The sequence below is a fragment of the Pseudorca crassidens genome, chromosome 6 (assembly GCF_039906515.1).
Source record: "Pseudorca crassidens isolate mPseCra1 chromosome 6, mPseCra1.hap1, whole genome shotgun sequence".
Classification (NCBI taxonomy): Eukaryota; Metazoa; Chordata; class Mammalia; order Artiodactyla; family Delphinidae; genus Pseudorca; species Pseudorca crassidens.
In genome coordinates this window covers 28400928-28415702 of record NC_090301.1, presented here as the reverse complement: position 1 = coordinate 28415702, position 14775 = coordinate 28400928, and the positions used below count along the sequence as shown (strand labels likewise).

General features: G+C 46.5%; 1 protein-coding gene across 3 annotated transcripts in view; it reads right to left on the bottom strand.

Annotated features, from left to right (window-relative positions):
• Positions 1–9088: 9088 nt before the first annotated feature.
• Positions 9089–14775, bottom strand: part of PLEKHM3 (pleckstrin homology domain containing M3) — a 186809-nt gene continuing 181122 nt past the window's right edge. For all 3 annotated transcript variants that reach the window (XM_067740816.1, XM_067740814.1, XM_067740815.1), the window contains exon 8: positions 9089–13596. In XM_067740816.1, the coding sequence (XP_067596917.1) occupies positions 13419–13596 (178 nt within the window). In that variant the 3' untranslated portion in view covers positions 9089–13418. The remainder of the gene's footprint in view (positions 13597–14775) is intronic.

The following is a 14775-nucleotide window of genomic DNA, read 5'->3' as shown; positions in this document are numbered from 1 at the left end:
TAGTGACAATTGTGGAGCTGGGGAGGAAGAGGGGGGCCGCTGAAATAAAGGGAGAGGAGGGGGACGGGAGGCCCAGGTTCCCGATGGAGAGGGGGATAGACCCACAGAGGCGGCGCCGTGCTGGGGTTTGTGCTGGGCTTTCTAAATTAATAATAAAAACAAAGTGGAAAACAATTATTTTGGAAAAAAAACATAGACTTTGCCGCAGACAACTTCAGGGTCCTGGGCGGGGAGCTTGAATCAGCCGACTTGCACAACCAACATTCCTGTGTTTCTGCAAATCGATGCAAAAGTGGGAGAGGCTGGTGAGAAAAGGCTCTGAGGGAAACTCCAGACAGGATGGCTGAGAGGCAGGTGCTGAGGCTGGTGCATGATGAAGTCCTCTGTTCGACCACATTTCTCAAGGAGGGGAAGCCAGAAGGGGAGAAGGCTTACATTTGCTGGCTGGTGGATTAGACTGTCACAAAGTCCAGGAGCTGCAGAAGGCGATTCTGATGTTTAAAATTGTCCAGAAGGGGAGCTGGGCAGGATGGTAGACAAGGACAAAATGATAGCCAGATAGGGCTGCTGGGCCCCCAGGCTCCATCTGCTGGAGATGCCCCCCAAACCCTCAGAACCCTAGTCACCTGGAACCAGCAGGAGCCTCAGGGCCACCTGGTGCCAGCCAGCACCCCAGCTTTGCACAGAATGACTCCCCTTCCCAGACCAACCTCCAAGGGGCCCTCTCCCCAGAAGCTTTTCCTGGCCTGGTGAGATTGGCCCACATCCTGCCCGTGCTCTCCCTCTGCACCCTGAAAGGAATGAGACTCTTCCTGTGTGCTAGGCCCGGTGCTAAGTGCCCTGTCCGCACTAATTCATTGAAGTCTCACAACAGCTACATAACCTGATGACTATGATTATCCCCAGAGAGAAGGAGGTAACAACGTGCCCAAGGTCACCGAGCATCAAAGCCAAGGAGCCAGGAATCTAGCAGTTGCCACAACAGAGCTGGTTAACGTCGCCCTCTTGGCTTCTGTGCTCACCTCTCTCCGTTCACTCTGCGTTTTGGGGCAGGGCTGGAGGGAGGGGGAAGGCTGTGCCCCTGCAACTCCAGCATCTAACGGAGCACTTGGCCTGTGGGAGGCCTCCCCAAAGATCTGCTGACTGAAGGGGGAGGCAGGGAGTGCTGGATTATTAGCAGACATCCTCTGTGTCCTCCTGGGTCTCAGACTTCGGCCTGCATTAGAATCCCACGCTCCCATAGTTAAAATATAGGTCTCCCCTCTCTCCCCCCCATCCCCCGGTCGTGAATGAACTGAGAATGTGCACTTGTAACACATTCCCTGCTGATGCTGGTCTGGGGACCACAGTTTGAGAGGGGCTGCTCCAGTTCTAGCATAATGTGCACACTGCACCGGGGATTCCATTCCTGCCATTATCTCTGGGATTTTTGTTGTTGTTGTTTGTTTGTTTTTGTGGTCTGAGATCAGACATTTTATTAAGGAGAAATTAAAGTTGAAAAGTTTTGACCATAATGATAGAGAATCTTAGGTTCCTTCCTGCTTTAAATAATAATCTTAATCAAACAGCCATTTATAGCTGATGGAAAAAAGATGCTCAGTGATGTGCCCAACTAGCACCTCTGCAAACAATGACATGTTTTAGAAAATATCTGGGCAGAGTCTTTTATTTGGGAAGACTCTCTTGGAGAGCCTTTTCTCTCATACGTTTTGGTGCCTCTTAATTTTATGTCATGAATATCACATGCTTTAAAGTGAAATACTCATCCAATGGAAGAACTGAATAAAGAACATTTTAATTCTAAAGTCTTTTTGGTGAGGGCATCTCGCGGGATGGGAGAGAAATTGAGGAACCTGCCCCTGAGGACCAGGCTGTTGGCTCAGGAGCTAATGCCTTTGGATCCAACGTGGTGCCAGGGAACAGACGGGACCCTCTGCATGGGGGGCACCTGCCATCCTTGCACATAAAGGGTTCTGTCTTTACTCAGTTCTGTAGAGACCAACCCTGTTTCTTGAGCCGGTCCTTTCAATTAGTCAGGTGTTCAGCAACCATTGACAAGTCACTATCGTCACGTTGGGGGCGCAGCACACTCCTGAAGTAGCCCCTCTCCTCAATTAAAGAAAACTTTTCTCCCAGCCTTGGTACAGCTTTCTGAATACAGAGGCCGGGGATGATGCACCTGGAAGGACTCACTCTTGTGTGTTCCCGCTGCAGCTTCTGTTGGCTGCATTGGGCCAACATGAATGGCGCAGGGGGTACTGTCCTCTCAAGGGGACTGGGAAGGAGAAAGGGAAGCTGGGGAGGCAACCACAGCGCTTTACAGTGTATCAAACCTTCAGGAGGGGTACCTCGTATTCTTATTTTATAAAATCTTTACTGTCAGAACAAACAAAACAAAAAAAGATATTTAGGGGACAATGAGATAAATTTGATATGGAGCTGAGCATCAGATGATAACAAGAAATTATTGTTACTTTTGTTCAGTGTGTAATGACGTTGTGACTATGGAGAAAAAAATAAGCCTCTTTTTTAGATGCATGCTAAAGCACATCAGCATAACGTGTCATTATGTCTGTGATTTGCTCTGTGATATTTTCTCAGAAAAAGTAAATGAGGGACTTCCCTGGTGGTGCAGTGGTTAAGAATCCGCCTGCCAATGCAGGGGACGTGGGTCTGATCCCTGGTCGGAGAAGATCCCACATACCGCAGAGCAGTTAAGCCCATGCGCCACAACTACTGAAGCCCACGTGCTCTAGGGCCCAGATGCCACAACTACTGAGCCTGCATGCTGCAACTACTGAAGCCTGTGGGCCTAGATCTGGTGCTCCACATTAAGAGAAGCCACTGCTAACTTCCCTGGTGGTGCAGTGGTTAAGAATCTGCCTGCCAATGCAGGGCACACAGGTTAGAGCCCTGGTCTGGGAAGATCCCACATGCTGTGGAGCAACTAAGCCCGTGCACCACAACTACTGAGCCCATGTGCCATAGCTACTGAAGCCTGCGCGCCTAGAGCCCGTGCTCCGCAACAAGAGAAGCCACCGCAGTGAGAAACCCACGCACCGCAATGAAGAGTAGCCCCCGCTCACCGCAACTAGAGAAAGTCCGTGCGCAGCAACAAGCAACCAAAAAAAAGGTAAAAGAGAAACAAGAGTAGGTGGAACAAACAAGGCAAAATCTAATACTTTTTTATTTTTGAAAATGTTTATTTTTGTCTTCGAAAATCCTCATTTAGAAACGCCCCGTGGTGGGGTGCTCGTGAGCTGACTATTGTGCCAGGGCTACAGGTTTGGGAGCAATTTGGGCAGGGCTAGTTTCCAGGGCTTTTTGGCTGTCGGACCACATGTTGACACACATTCGCTATAAGCATTGGCACTTGGCAAAGTCTATCAGCTGGTGCCTGACTTCTGCTTTCCTCCTTCCCCTTGGTGTGGAATTGAACTTGCATGAGCTGGAGGTACTCCCTGAGACGTCTGTCATCAGGCGTCTCTTCTGGGCACTGGGGCTGCTGGTGGCTGTTTCCTCAGTTGCCTCACTCCTGGGAGCAGTGAGAAAGCCATCTGGGGAGCTTGACCCAGTTTAGAATTCACATTCACTTCCCTGCCTATGCAATTGGAATTTATTTCCTCTGCAAAAGGCTTGAATCTCAGAGCAAAATACCTCCAGCTGGGCTTGAGTATGCGTGCAGTGATCCTAATGGAGAAAGATTCTGGTTTATTTTCATAACAGCGTGCACCTTGCTGTATCCTTGGAACCTGACATTATTAAGAGTGTGTCATCACAATACAGCGCGGGAGCTAAGGCAATTTGGATGTCCTTGGGCCCAAAATTAATATGTACTTTGTATAGTCTTGTAATTTGGAAGGCAATTTTCCATAACACAGTGAGAGATGTTCCTTTATACATTTGAGATAATTTAGCTCAATGTTCATTTAAAAAATGACGGTGCTAATAGCAGCTCTTCAGCTTCCGAACAACAGACCATCCTGGGAGAGCACAGAAGCCACTGAAAGTGATTCTCGTATCAGGCTGTCTGGGAGGGACTGGATAAAAGCTGGAGGAATTTCTCCCAGACCAACAGCTGCCTGAGATTGTATGGCAGGATCTGAAATATTGTATGAACCCATGAACTCTAGCTGATTGGCTTAAAACCAATAGCTCTTAATGGAGGAATCTGAAATAGAGGTGGGAGAATTATGAATTTCCCAATCGTCCAGGTAAATTGTAAGTCATTGCACATAAATCAGAATTTCTGTATGATCAGCTATGAGAACAATTTTTTCTTCCTGCTAGACATTTCTGTCCAAGCTATGAAGGAATAGATGCAAACAGGGGAGAATACATGAATCTGTTGCAGGTGCTTTGCCTTGATCTTCCTGAGTACTATATACCAGGGGCCATTGTTCTCCTGGGGAAGGAATCCTCTACCCCAATCAGAATCCAATACAATAATAAAAATACACTTTAAACACCTACCCCCGTCAAGTCAGGAATGTAGTGTTTTTTTTTTTTTTTTGCGGTACGCGGGCCTCTCACTGTTGCGGCCTCTCCCGCTGCGGAGCACGGGCTCCGGACGCGCAGGCTCAGCAGCCATGGCTCACGGGCCCAGCCGCTCCGCGGCATGTGGGATCCTCCCGGACCGGGGCACGAATCCGCGTCCCCTGCATCGGCAGGCGGACTCTCAACCACTGAGCCACCAGGGAAGCCCAGGAATGTAGTTTTTAATGTTGCAGCTTTAGAAAAAGTCCCTGGTTCATTTCCAGTTGCCTTCCTGCCCCTTGGCAACACTACGTTCCTACAATGATTCTCAATAAAGTCTTTGCTGTGGGTGTTCCCCTGTGGTAAGCATTGTGGGAATGGAGAAGATCACGTCTTTTATAAGACTGAACCATTTGTACAAGTGTTCCATCAGTGAGGAATACTTGTTATCATCAAAGTTATTGATTTCATAAAAGGAGGAGAGGGTGAGAACTAAGTTTCCATTCACCTGTAACTGGCAGGTGAGGTTGAAGGTCATTAGTTCAATAGATGCCTTGATTCAGAATGATTCTGGTTCATTTTAAAGTCTAGTTCTTCCACGGAACCAAGGCAAATATGAACACAGCTCAAGAGTTCCTGAATTTCCCAGGCCTTTCTGGGCAAGAAGCACCTAGTGATTTTCCATTTTAAACACCACTATCCAGAGGGATGAGGTTCATGTTAGTTAGATGGGCCTGACCTGGGAGCAGACTGTCACATGCATACATCTGAGGACAATTGCAGCATAACCAGGAGGAATGAACAAATGAAAGGGAGGGTACAAGACTCTCTTTGTAGTCTAGCTTAGTCACCTGTGGCCATGACTTGGTCACTTCTATTCACCCGGCTGTCTGGCAATGGTATATACTGGATAAATAGACACTAACCACACCCCGGAAGAAAATGAAGGGGGTATAAAGTTAAAGTTTTATGAAAACAATGGCAATCCATGAGCAGCAGCTTCCAAAGTACTGTTCTCTGTCTGCCAGGAGGGCCGGAGGGCAGCTAAGACCGATCAGTCCCTCTACATCCCTCTGACATCCTTCCCGCAGTGGACCACCTGTATGCTAAGCAAATGTATATTTCATTCAATGAAGCAACTTGCTTCATTCAGTCTAGTGGTTTTTAACTTTCAGAATGCATGGGACTCACCCAGGGAGCTTTTAAAAATAGAAATACTCAGGCCCATCCAGAGAGATTCTGAGTCAATTGTCTGTGATGGGGTCCTGACGTTTTGCTTGTGTTTTTGTGCTTCTGTTGTGGGAACCACTGATTAAAGCCATCATCAAAGGACAGGACGGGGGAAACAATTAAGGGAGATTCAAATCACCATCTCCTGAGCGGGGGAGAGAGAGGAACAAAATGGTGTCTCTTTCCACCCTCTGGAAATGTCTCCTTTTGATAATGTGAAAGCTTCCTGCAGTCATCCAGCCACTCAGGTTTACCGCCACTGGGGGGAAGCTAACCCGTCCCGTGAATCAGATGAATAGGGGCTCTGGCTACATCGTGTCTAGTTTGGTTCAGTGAAACATTAACTCTTTCCTTTTTATTGTGGATTGTGGCAGGTTTCTTGTGAAGATGAGGTCCAGTTGTTCCTTGGACAGAATGCGCGTGAGCCCCACTTGGTTTCCTGAGGGTGGAGGAGGGGCAGCTGGGCATGAACTTGTCTAGGTGTGTCTTAGAGACTGAGGCTCAGAGTCCACCTGTGGTAAATGTTTAACCAGAAGCACCTTTTCTGCTCTCTTCAATGTCTTTCTTTGAACAAGTGAGTTTAAATGGTGCTTTTGAAAGGTTCCAGGTGGACGGTTGTGCCCGCAGCCTTTTGGTGGCAGGGTGAGGCCAGCCCCGGGAAGGTAGTGCAGATATTTCCAGTCACCTGTTAGTTCCCAGAGGGCTGCTGTCCTCACATAGACAACTTCTCTCTACTTTCACTCTTTGCTTTCAAAGTATGGTCTTCAGGAATGAACAGTGGCCTTGCCTAATGGCCTACTGCCTCGCATTTGTCCCTCCTGATTTGGAGAGCACAGTGGCGAGAGGAAACCCGGGCAAGAAGGCCTGGGGAAGAGCTGTGGCAGACACTCCATGTGGGATCTTGGGCGGCTTTGTCTCAGACCTGAAAGAAATCATGGCCTGATTCGGCAAATGAGGCCTGTAACACTACATCTGCAACTTTTTAAAAGTTATACTATATTTTTCATGAGCATAGGAAGGGCTGATGAGAATATTGAGGTTGAAGAATTCAGAAAAAAACCAAAGTCTATCTGCAAGATTAATATTAAGAGCTATAATATACCTAATTTTATATATTATATAACTAATATATAATATAATATATATATATAATAGCTCTTAATCACTGAGCTGAATCACTTTGCTGTACACTTGAAACTGATACAACATTGCAAACCAACTATACTTCAATTTAAAAAAAGAAAAAAAAATTAAGAGCTATTTTAAAGTCCCCGGTAGCTCACTTTCAATAAAGCTCAAATCTTGACTTTGAATTAACATCCAGGGCTCATCTTGGGCTTTCACCATCCCCGCAAAAAACAGCATTTTAATAAGTTGTTATGAGAAGAGAAAGCACTTTCTGCATTGTTTATTGAGAGAGGGAGAACTTTATACATTAGGAACTGGTGCACTTAAATTGTATGACAGATGACCATAAAAACTAGGGGTCTTGTCCACAACACAGCTTCATTTTATATTATTACAGTTACTGATATTTAAAAAATGATGTAAACAAAATATGGATAAGTTATGCCAAAACAAAAGGCAATAAAATCCAGAAAACAGAAACAACACATATATAAGTTACCACATTAGATATCACAAATAGCTCAACACAGAGTGACATAGTAATAGCCCAAACCTCCAATTTTAGATAGTTCTGTACGGCATGAACAGAAATAAGGGAAAATGACACCGATCTGACCCAGGAGCGTTAAGAACAAGTTGTGCAGAAGTCTTCTGCACCCCACGTTCAATACTTGTCATTTGCAACCTACACATTTTCCCTCCTTTTACTGTTCCCTAAAGACAGGTTTTTTTTCCTTAAATGTTCTAAGGTAGGTTCTTCACAATAAGATCCTGATAGGTGTCCAAAATTAGAACGTCAGCCTCCGGTGGCGAAAGCCTAATTTAACAGCTTGGTGGACTGCCCATGCCACACAGAAATGCTTTCACCACAGTTCTTCCAAGAGGCTTCTCACTCTCCACGTGGAAAACAGGTGGCAAAATTAAAAAAAAAATACAGTAAAGGAAAAGAAAATCCTTGTGTTTGTGTAATTTTTTCATCTGAAAAAGGCTAAGTTCACTGACTTTACAGATTTGAATCTGAATAACTGGTTTAATTTCTCTACCCATTGGCCTTGGTAACGTTGTGACATTCCCCTGAGTTTGGTTAATGAAAAGCAAAAGCAAACAAAAAGAGTGATTCGAAAAACAGCATAAAACATTATGTGGTTGTACCTTTTGTATTTCCTGGTAAGTGTCAACGGCTCCAAGTAGCATTTCCACCAGTCTGATTTGACAATGTGTTTCCGACAGGAATCCTTGTACTCGTGAGGATAAGGCACCAGGTTAAATGAAGGTGAAAGGTCTGACATGCTTAAGGAACATGCAGGCTCCGAGCTTGCCTGTATACAGAGCAGCCAGCAGGGAAGAAGCAAAGTGATCCGTATTGAGGCAAAGGGTCCTGCAGGCCTCAAATGGGTCAGATAGTCTAGACTAGAAACACTAGGCAGTACTGTAAGGCACTCCTACGGGGAAAAGAATCAAATGCAATGGCCAACGTGAGAAGGAGCCACAGGACCCAGTGGTCCACCAGCCAGTTTACCAGCCAAGAGGCCTGAATCTGGGCTCATGACTGGGGCAAGGAAGATCAAGGGAAGGGGAGAGAGGCTGGGCTGCAGCTCAATGGCCTAGGCGGGAATCTTGCTGTGCTAAGAGTTGCTGCAAGCGCCTGAATCTTCTACCTGGGTAACAACTGGCTTCACTCCAGACCTTTCTAACAAGATGGTGTCTCTTTCCACTGGGAGGAACCAAAGCGAAACAGCAGCTCTTTTTTCACTTGAGGTTAACAGAGCCTTCCATCACATTGGAGGCCACTGTAGGGGGGAGAGAGCCCTATCGCGTGATCGCTTGGAGCTCATTTAAAATAAAAGCCCTGACAACTGTGGGTGTGCTTGGGAGGGTGTTCCACACTTTTCTTTTGACTTTAATCTGGAGTTTGACAATGACTTGGGGTGCTGGGACTTAACTGTCGAGACACCGTCCCACATGATAGAAATCACATTTGTCTGCTCAGATGAACTGAGCAGGGCTTGTTCGCCCATCACTGGGTTCAAGTAGTCGAGTCAGGCAGTTAGTTCTGCTAGGGCAGAGCTGAGGGTTAGAAGAATGGTGCAGGGTACACAGCACTCAGAGCTGTGTTGTTAATGTCCAGTTGGCAACAAGAACCAGGGAAAGGAAAATGGAGAGTGTTTCCAATGACTCAATTCAGGCCAGCGAGGGCATGTTCACTTCTTTCAGTTTTGCCCCCAATTCTCTGCTTTTTCACATTATCTTAGAGGAAGGATAGTAGTGAGGCAGAAAACTTAAGAAATAAGAGGGGAAACCACACGCATCTCTCTTTACTGGGAGAAGTAAAAAAAAAAAAAAAAAAATCACCTTTGTGTTGACTCCAGGCGGTATTAGAATCAGGAGTTGAAAGTTTACTTCACAATCCAGTTATTTCAACACAGATCAGTGAAGGTAAGGAAGTCTGCCCAAACACAAGAACTGCAGCATTGGCTTAACCCTAAATTAGGAGCAGAGTGTACCTCGGCTTCCTCAGATAATGCCTCTCTGCAGAAAACGTTACTAAACATTTGCGGCCTCTTGCAAGTCCTACCCTGATAGAGTAATTTACGTATGGCCTTTTCTGGCTAATGGGTAGAGAAGAAAGCCACCGGTTTGGAAGCCAAGCCTTTCAGGAAGGTATGGGAAGAAACTATCCAGTGTCAATGTTCAGTGTGTACAGATGCAGAGACAAAAACAGAGGCCAGACCCCATGCAGGGGCACTCACTCCAGCTTAGCAAAGGCTGCCTACAGCAGCTAGAGCGGTGTGAACAGCTTGGCTCTCACCGCAGCCGGAAGGAAATCATGGCCCAGTCCCTCAGTGGGAGTCTGAAGGACACCACTGGGTTGGTTGGAAACCACAAATCCCAAGTCCTAGAGATATTCCCTTTTCAGTAGAGGCCTATTCTAGAAGAATCCAAAAGCGATTGCCTTCTCAGCTAATCAAGTATTTAAGCTCCTAAAAAGACTACCCTTTAGCACAACAAACATGAAGATGACTATAAATCAGTCCCCTGAAAAGGTAATGAAGCAAAGGGGGAAGAGGAGAGTTTACATGGTTTTCATATAAAGAGCATTCAACTTCGAGAAGAGCCGACCTGGAGAGAACATGACTCCCATCCCAGTTGACTGCTTTTTAAGTACTTTGCGGCCTTCCTGCCGCGGTGCAAACTGAGGTCTATTTTAGGAACTGGCCTCTTTACTGCAGGGTGAGATGCCAACATTTCACCAGGGTTGGACTGTCTCACACATGAGTTCCTGGCACCGTGCGGAGGGATTTCCTCAAGTGATACACCAGGGAATGGGCCTTTCAAGAGAAAAGAGGTTGCCCTGAGTCGGCTGCCAGCTCTAGGAGATTAATTGGCCATTTTCTCATGTGCTTTATGGGCAAGATATTTAATATGAGATGAAAAACAGACCATGAGGGAAAGCAGGTATTAGCCTGGTCTCAAGGAGGTGGTAATCCACAGATCTGCTTTTGTTTCAACAGTTTCTAAGCAGTGGAACAATTGCCTACAGTGCCCCAAGTAATTTGTTAGTGCTGAAAACAGTAAGGGTGTTCATGTGCGCTAAGGCGTTCTGGGCTGAAAACAGCAATTTTGAATTTTCGTGGCAGACCCAACTCCTAAGGCGGCTCTGCTCTGTCCTATTAGATTTGGGTGGTGGTGGCTGAGCGTGTCATGTGGGCCTGCGGCCGGCACCGGCCAGGCTGTCAGGGCTCCACGAAGAGGAGAGAAAACAGAAGCAGCTGGGGTACGGTTCCAGGTCTGGGTAGCTGATGATGATAGCACATTTGTTTCCCCCCCCCCCACCTTTTCAAAATAAGCAGAAAATGATGTGGGTGGAAAGTTCTCCTTATGAGTTCACGGGGACTGCAAACATTCAGCAGCGCCTCTAAATGGGCCTGGTGAAAGCAGAAGCCTTGAGAACAGATATCCAGAGTGTCACCCTGACTTTCGGCGGGTCTGGCCCTGGGTGCCTGTGAGATGGGACAGGAAATTCTGTACATACAGTGAATACGCTAGAAGGGGAGGAGACGGCCTTGCGCTTCAGGTCTCCCAAATGCAGTGTGCTGGGGACGGCCTCGCTGACAGTTGGAATCACAGATACATAAATGACGGCAAAGGCAGAAGTCAGCTAGAGTGACAGGGAGCTGCGGGGGAGGGAAAAAGGCACTGTGCCATCAGAGCACATCTGTTTTATAATAAGCAGGTCTATAATTCTCCTGTGAAAGATCATGTTCTGCTATCTTCACTGAGGCTGGAAAATATAAATACTGTATTTCACGAAAGGGAGGAGGAAAGGGGAGATGATCCAATTTGTTTGCCTGTTTGCCAAGTGCTTGAGATTTTCCACCCTTTTTCTTTTGTGTGCGACAGTCTCTATAAAGTGGAGTGGGGTGGGCGCTGGGGGGAGTCAACTTGTTTTTCTAAGAGTAAAATTCACCGTAAGGTGTCTCATGAATAGCGCCCTGGCCGTTTAACAAGTTTTCATGCCTTGGTTCTATCTAGCTACTGTATAATCAGAAAATAAATGCATGCATGGTGCTGAGCTATTACATTGAAATGTATGGCCTGAGGCCAAAGGAACTGGCATGGGTAGGGAGGTGAAATGCTCACACCCAGCAGTCTGCACAAAAGTGCGTCTGAAATGTCTCGTCTCTAAACGGATGGAAGCATCATGAGTTGGGATCCGGAGGGAGCCGGGTGTGGTGGAAAGGAGCAGTGGGGTTAAATGTCCCGTGGACTTTGTGAGCCACTGATTCCCCAGATCCTACTAGCAGTGAAACTACTAAACCATGAAGGCATTGAAGGCATCTGCTCAGTGGGAATATACAGGATCTTCTCATACAGCCTACTAAGAATTGTTTCAATACAAGCTTATTTTTCTGTTCTGGAAAGAGTTAAGGTGGAAGGAATGGGAGCCACGATTTCCAGTGCCATCCTACCTGCCATTTGGGTCACAGTGACTGCTACGCTGGCTCTTAAAAGCGCACTGCAGAGGGAGAACATCCCCCGCCAAATGCCTAAGTGATTCATTCTAATTCCTATATTATCCTAGTACTTTTCATTTCAGTTTATGGTGGCAATCGCATATGTGTATATACAGTTATTTAAATCATATCAGATTTAATTCATTAATTGTATTTGTAAGTTTGGTATTTTCCTAATAGTCTAAAGTTGATATTTTAAAGTTCCAAGTTACTCTGATTTTTCAAGACAATTAAAAAATATGAAAGCAGAAGTAGTTACATTGACAGATTAAAAGTCAAAATGGGGCTTCCCTGGTGGTGCAGTGGTTGAGAGTCCGCCTGCCGATGCAGGGGACATGGGTTCGTGCCCCGGTCCGGGAGGATCCCACATGCCGCGGAGCGGCTGGGCCCGTGAGCCATGGCCGCTGAGCCTGCACGTCCGGAGCCTGTTGCTCTGCAACGGGAGAGGCCACAACAGTGAGAGGCCCGCGTACCGCAAAAAAAAAAAAAAAAAAAAAAAAGTCAAAATGAGAGGGCAATGAAAAACAATGAAAAATAAAGCACTCATAATGAATAGGTGGGAATCGCCTACACAGGATTCTGTGAACAGAAATTGCAGACCATCTCTTGGAATGTCCGTACTCTACATCCGACCTCCTGGTCTATAAACTGATGTATTTAACAACAATCCTAGGCAATTTCCTCAGGCCAGCACCATTAAAAAATCATAACTGTCACTCATGAAACTGCTGGAAGACTGGTCTTAAGAGAGCCATGTTTCCAGCCTGGCAAATACCGTGGAGCGTCACATCACTGGGCGGGCGTCGGGATTCGTACCAGCAAACAGACCGACAACATGTAGGTTACTGAGGTCTTTTCTCAAGCAAAACCCTTTCTGAGATTAACTTCAGAACCAGCACCAGCTCCTCTAATAAATTAGGGACACATGCTTTCTGTCAGAGGGAGCTCGCACTCCTGATTTCCAAGCCATTCAGCTCAGCTGAGGTGATCTCTGCCTCTGCGAAGATACCGAGCTGAGAGCCAGGGACACGGGGTCCTGGAAGGACACAGGGTCCTGGAAGGATCCAGGAGTCATTGCTGTGTTTTGAAGATTTTCTTATGAAATATGATGATGGGTGCTTGCCTCAGTTACCTCATCCTTTGTGAAGGCTAAAAATAAATAAACAAAAATAACTCGAAGCACTGTTGCTCTGCAGGAAATGCTTTCTCCTGTGTCCTGTGTAATAAATGGCCCTTGAGAGCCGAAAAAAAATGTCTGAACTATAAAGCCTTGTGTGTAAAACACGTTTTGCTTGGGAGCAAGCAGCTGAAATTCATGGCTAAGTATAATTCAGCTATTGGTAATTTTTTGAGCCACAAAGCTCCATGGACCTTTAGGACAACGACTTATACAGAACATACGTACAGGACGTATAGGTATGTGTGTGTGTACATGTATAAATATATATCTACATCTAGCTGAGGGTGAGATGTACTCTTCTTCCAGAGGGGTCTAACTGGCTAGTTAGGAAGCCATTGGGACTGATGGATGGTTGAGAGGTCACTGCCCGGCCTTGGGCTCCCGCTGAGTCAGGTGTTCTGGTAGGACAGCTCAAACATGTTGCAAGCCTCCTCCAGGCTCTCGTCCATGTTCAGCCTCCGCCAGAAAGACTTCTGCTTCATCTGCAGCTCTCGACGGACACACCTTGGGCAGGGGACAGATTTTTCTTTGCATTCAGAGTGGAAAACGGCTCCACAGCTTTCACACCTGCAAAAGTCAACCACGGAGATGATGAGCAAGGTTGAAATGGGCAGGATGCCGGAAGTCCAGTGGCCTCTGTGCAGCTCGGGCCACAACCTTTTATTCCGGCTAGCCCTGCCCCTGGGAAGAGACATGACTCATAGAAATGGGCTCCTCCTTTTTCCAAAATGCTCAAGGTTGAATTTCACTGGAAAAACATACCTTTTTTTTTTTTTTTCTGATTAGAACTAGCATGGGTGAGGCTTCTGGCTTCTGGGTGGAGGGGAGTCAGCAGTCAGCTAGCAGTTTTGTGACCATGGTGATGACGAACTGAGCTCTAGAAGCTCCGTGTGTTAGCTCCCCTGAGAAAGAAGTGGGGGTAGTGACTGTAGGGTGAAGTGACAGAAAGTGAGTGAAGTACCCTGCCAACTGAAAACACGCCCAGCGCCGGTGACAGCCCCTGCGTTACAGCTGTGAAAATGTGACTCTCCACTTCCGCTAACAAGAGCCAAGTGGTTCCCTGTGACTCCCTGCCTTTGACACCGTGGAGAGGTAAAATGACACATTTTCATTTTCTGAACGATATCCTGTGGTTTGCTGCTCTTCTGAGTTTTTTTTAAAAATTAGGAAGCCCCTCAACCTTTAGAAATCTACTCGCATAACACAAGTAAAGCATGAGAGAGTGGGGAAGAGAATTTTTTTTTAAGAAAAAAACAACACACAGATATTGTAATTTATAGAGAGGAGACATTCCAGGTGGATGACTAGTTTGTTGTTTGGCTCGGTGGAAGCCTGTACAGGAGTCTAAATGGCTGTTTTTACTGCAAAGTCTTTAATAATGAGTAACTGACAAGCACAACTATAGCTGCTCCAGTGGGTGGCTTGCCAGTGTGGATTAAGTTCTCATCCTTCCACACATGAGTGACAACTGACTACAACCTCATCCCGGGAGCCCAGGGAATTGGGCCCGCATGTTTTGTTCAACCAGCAATACCGATGGAGGGTCCAGCACTGGACCAGTTTCAAAGATAGCTGTGAAGGAACCAGTCCTCAGGGCTCAGCCTTATCCCTCTTGCCTGGGTGTAGGATGGTCTTTGGGGCGCCATTCCCTGGCCTGCTACTTACTTACCACTCAGGACTCAGAAAGTTTGATCAAAGGAGGATCTTCCCATCCACCCTTGTATCCAGGAGAGAAGATAGTGACTT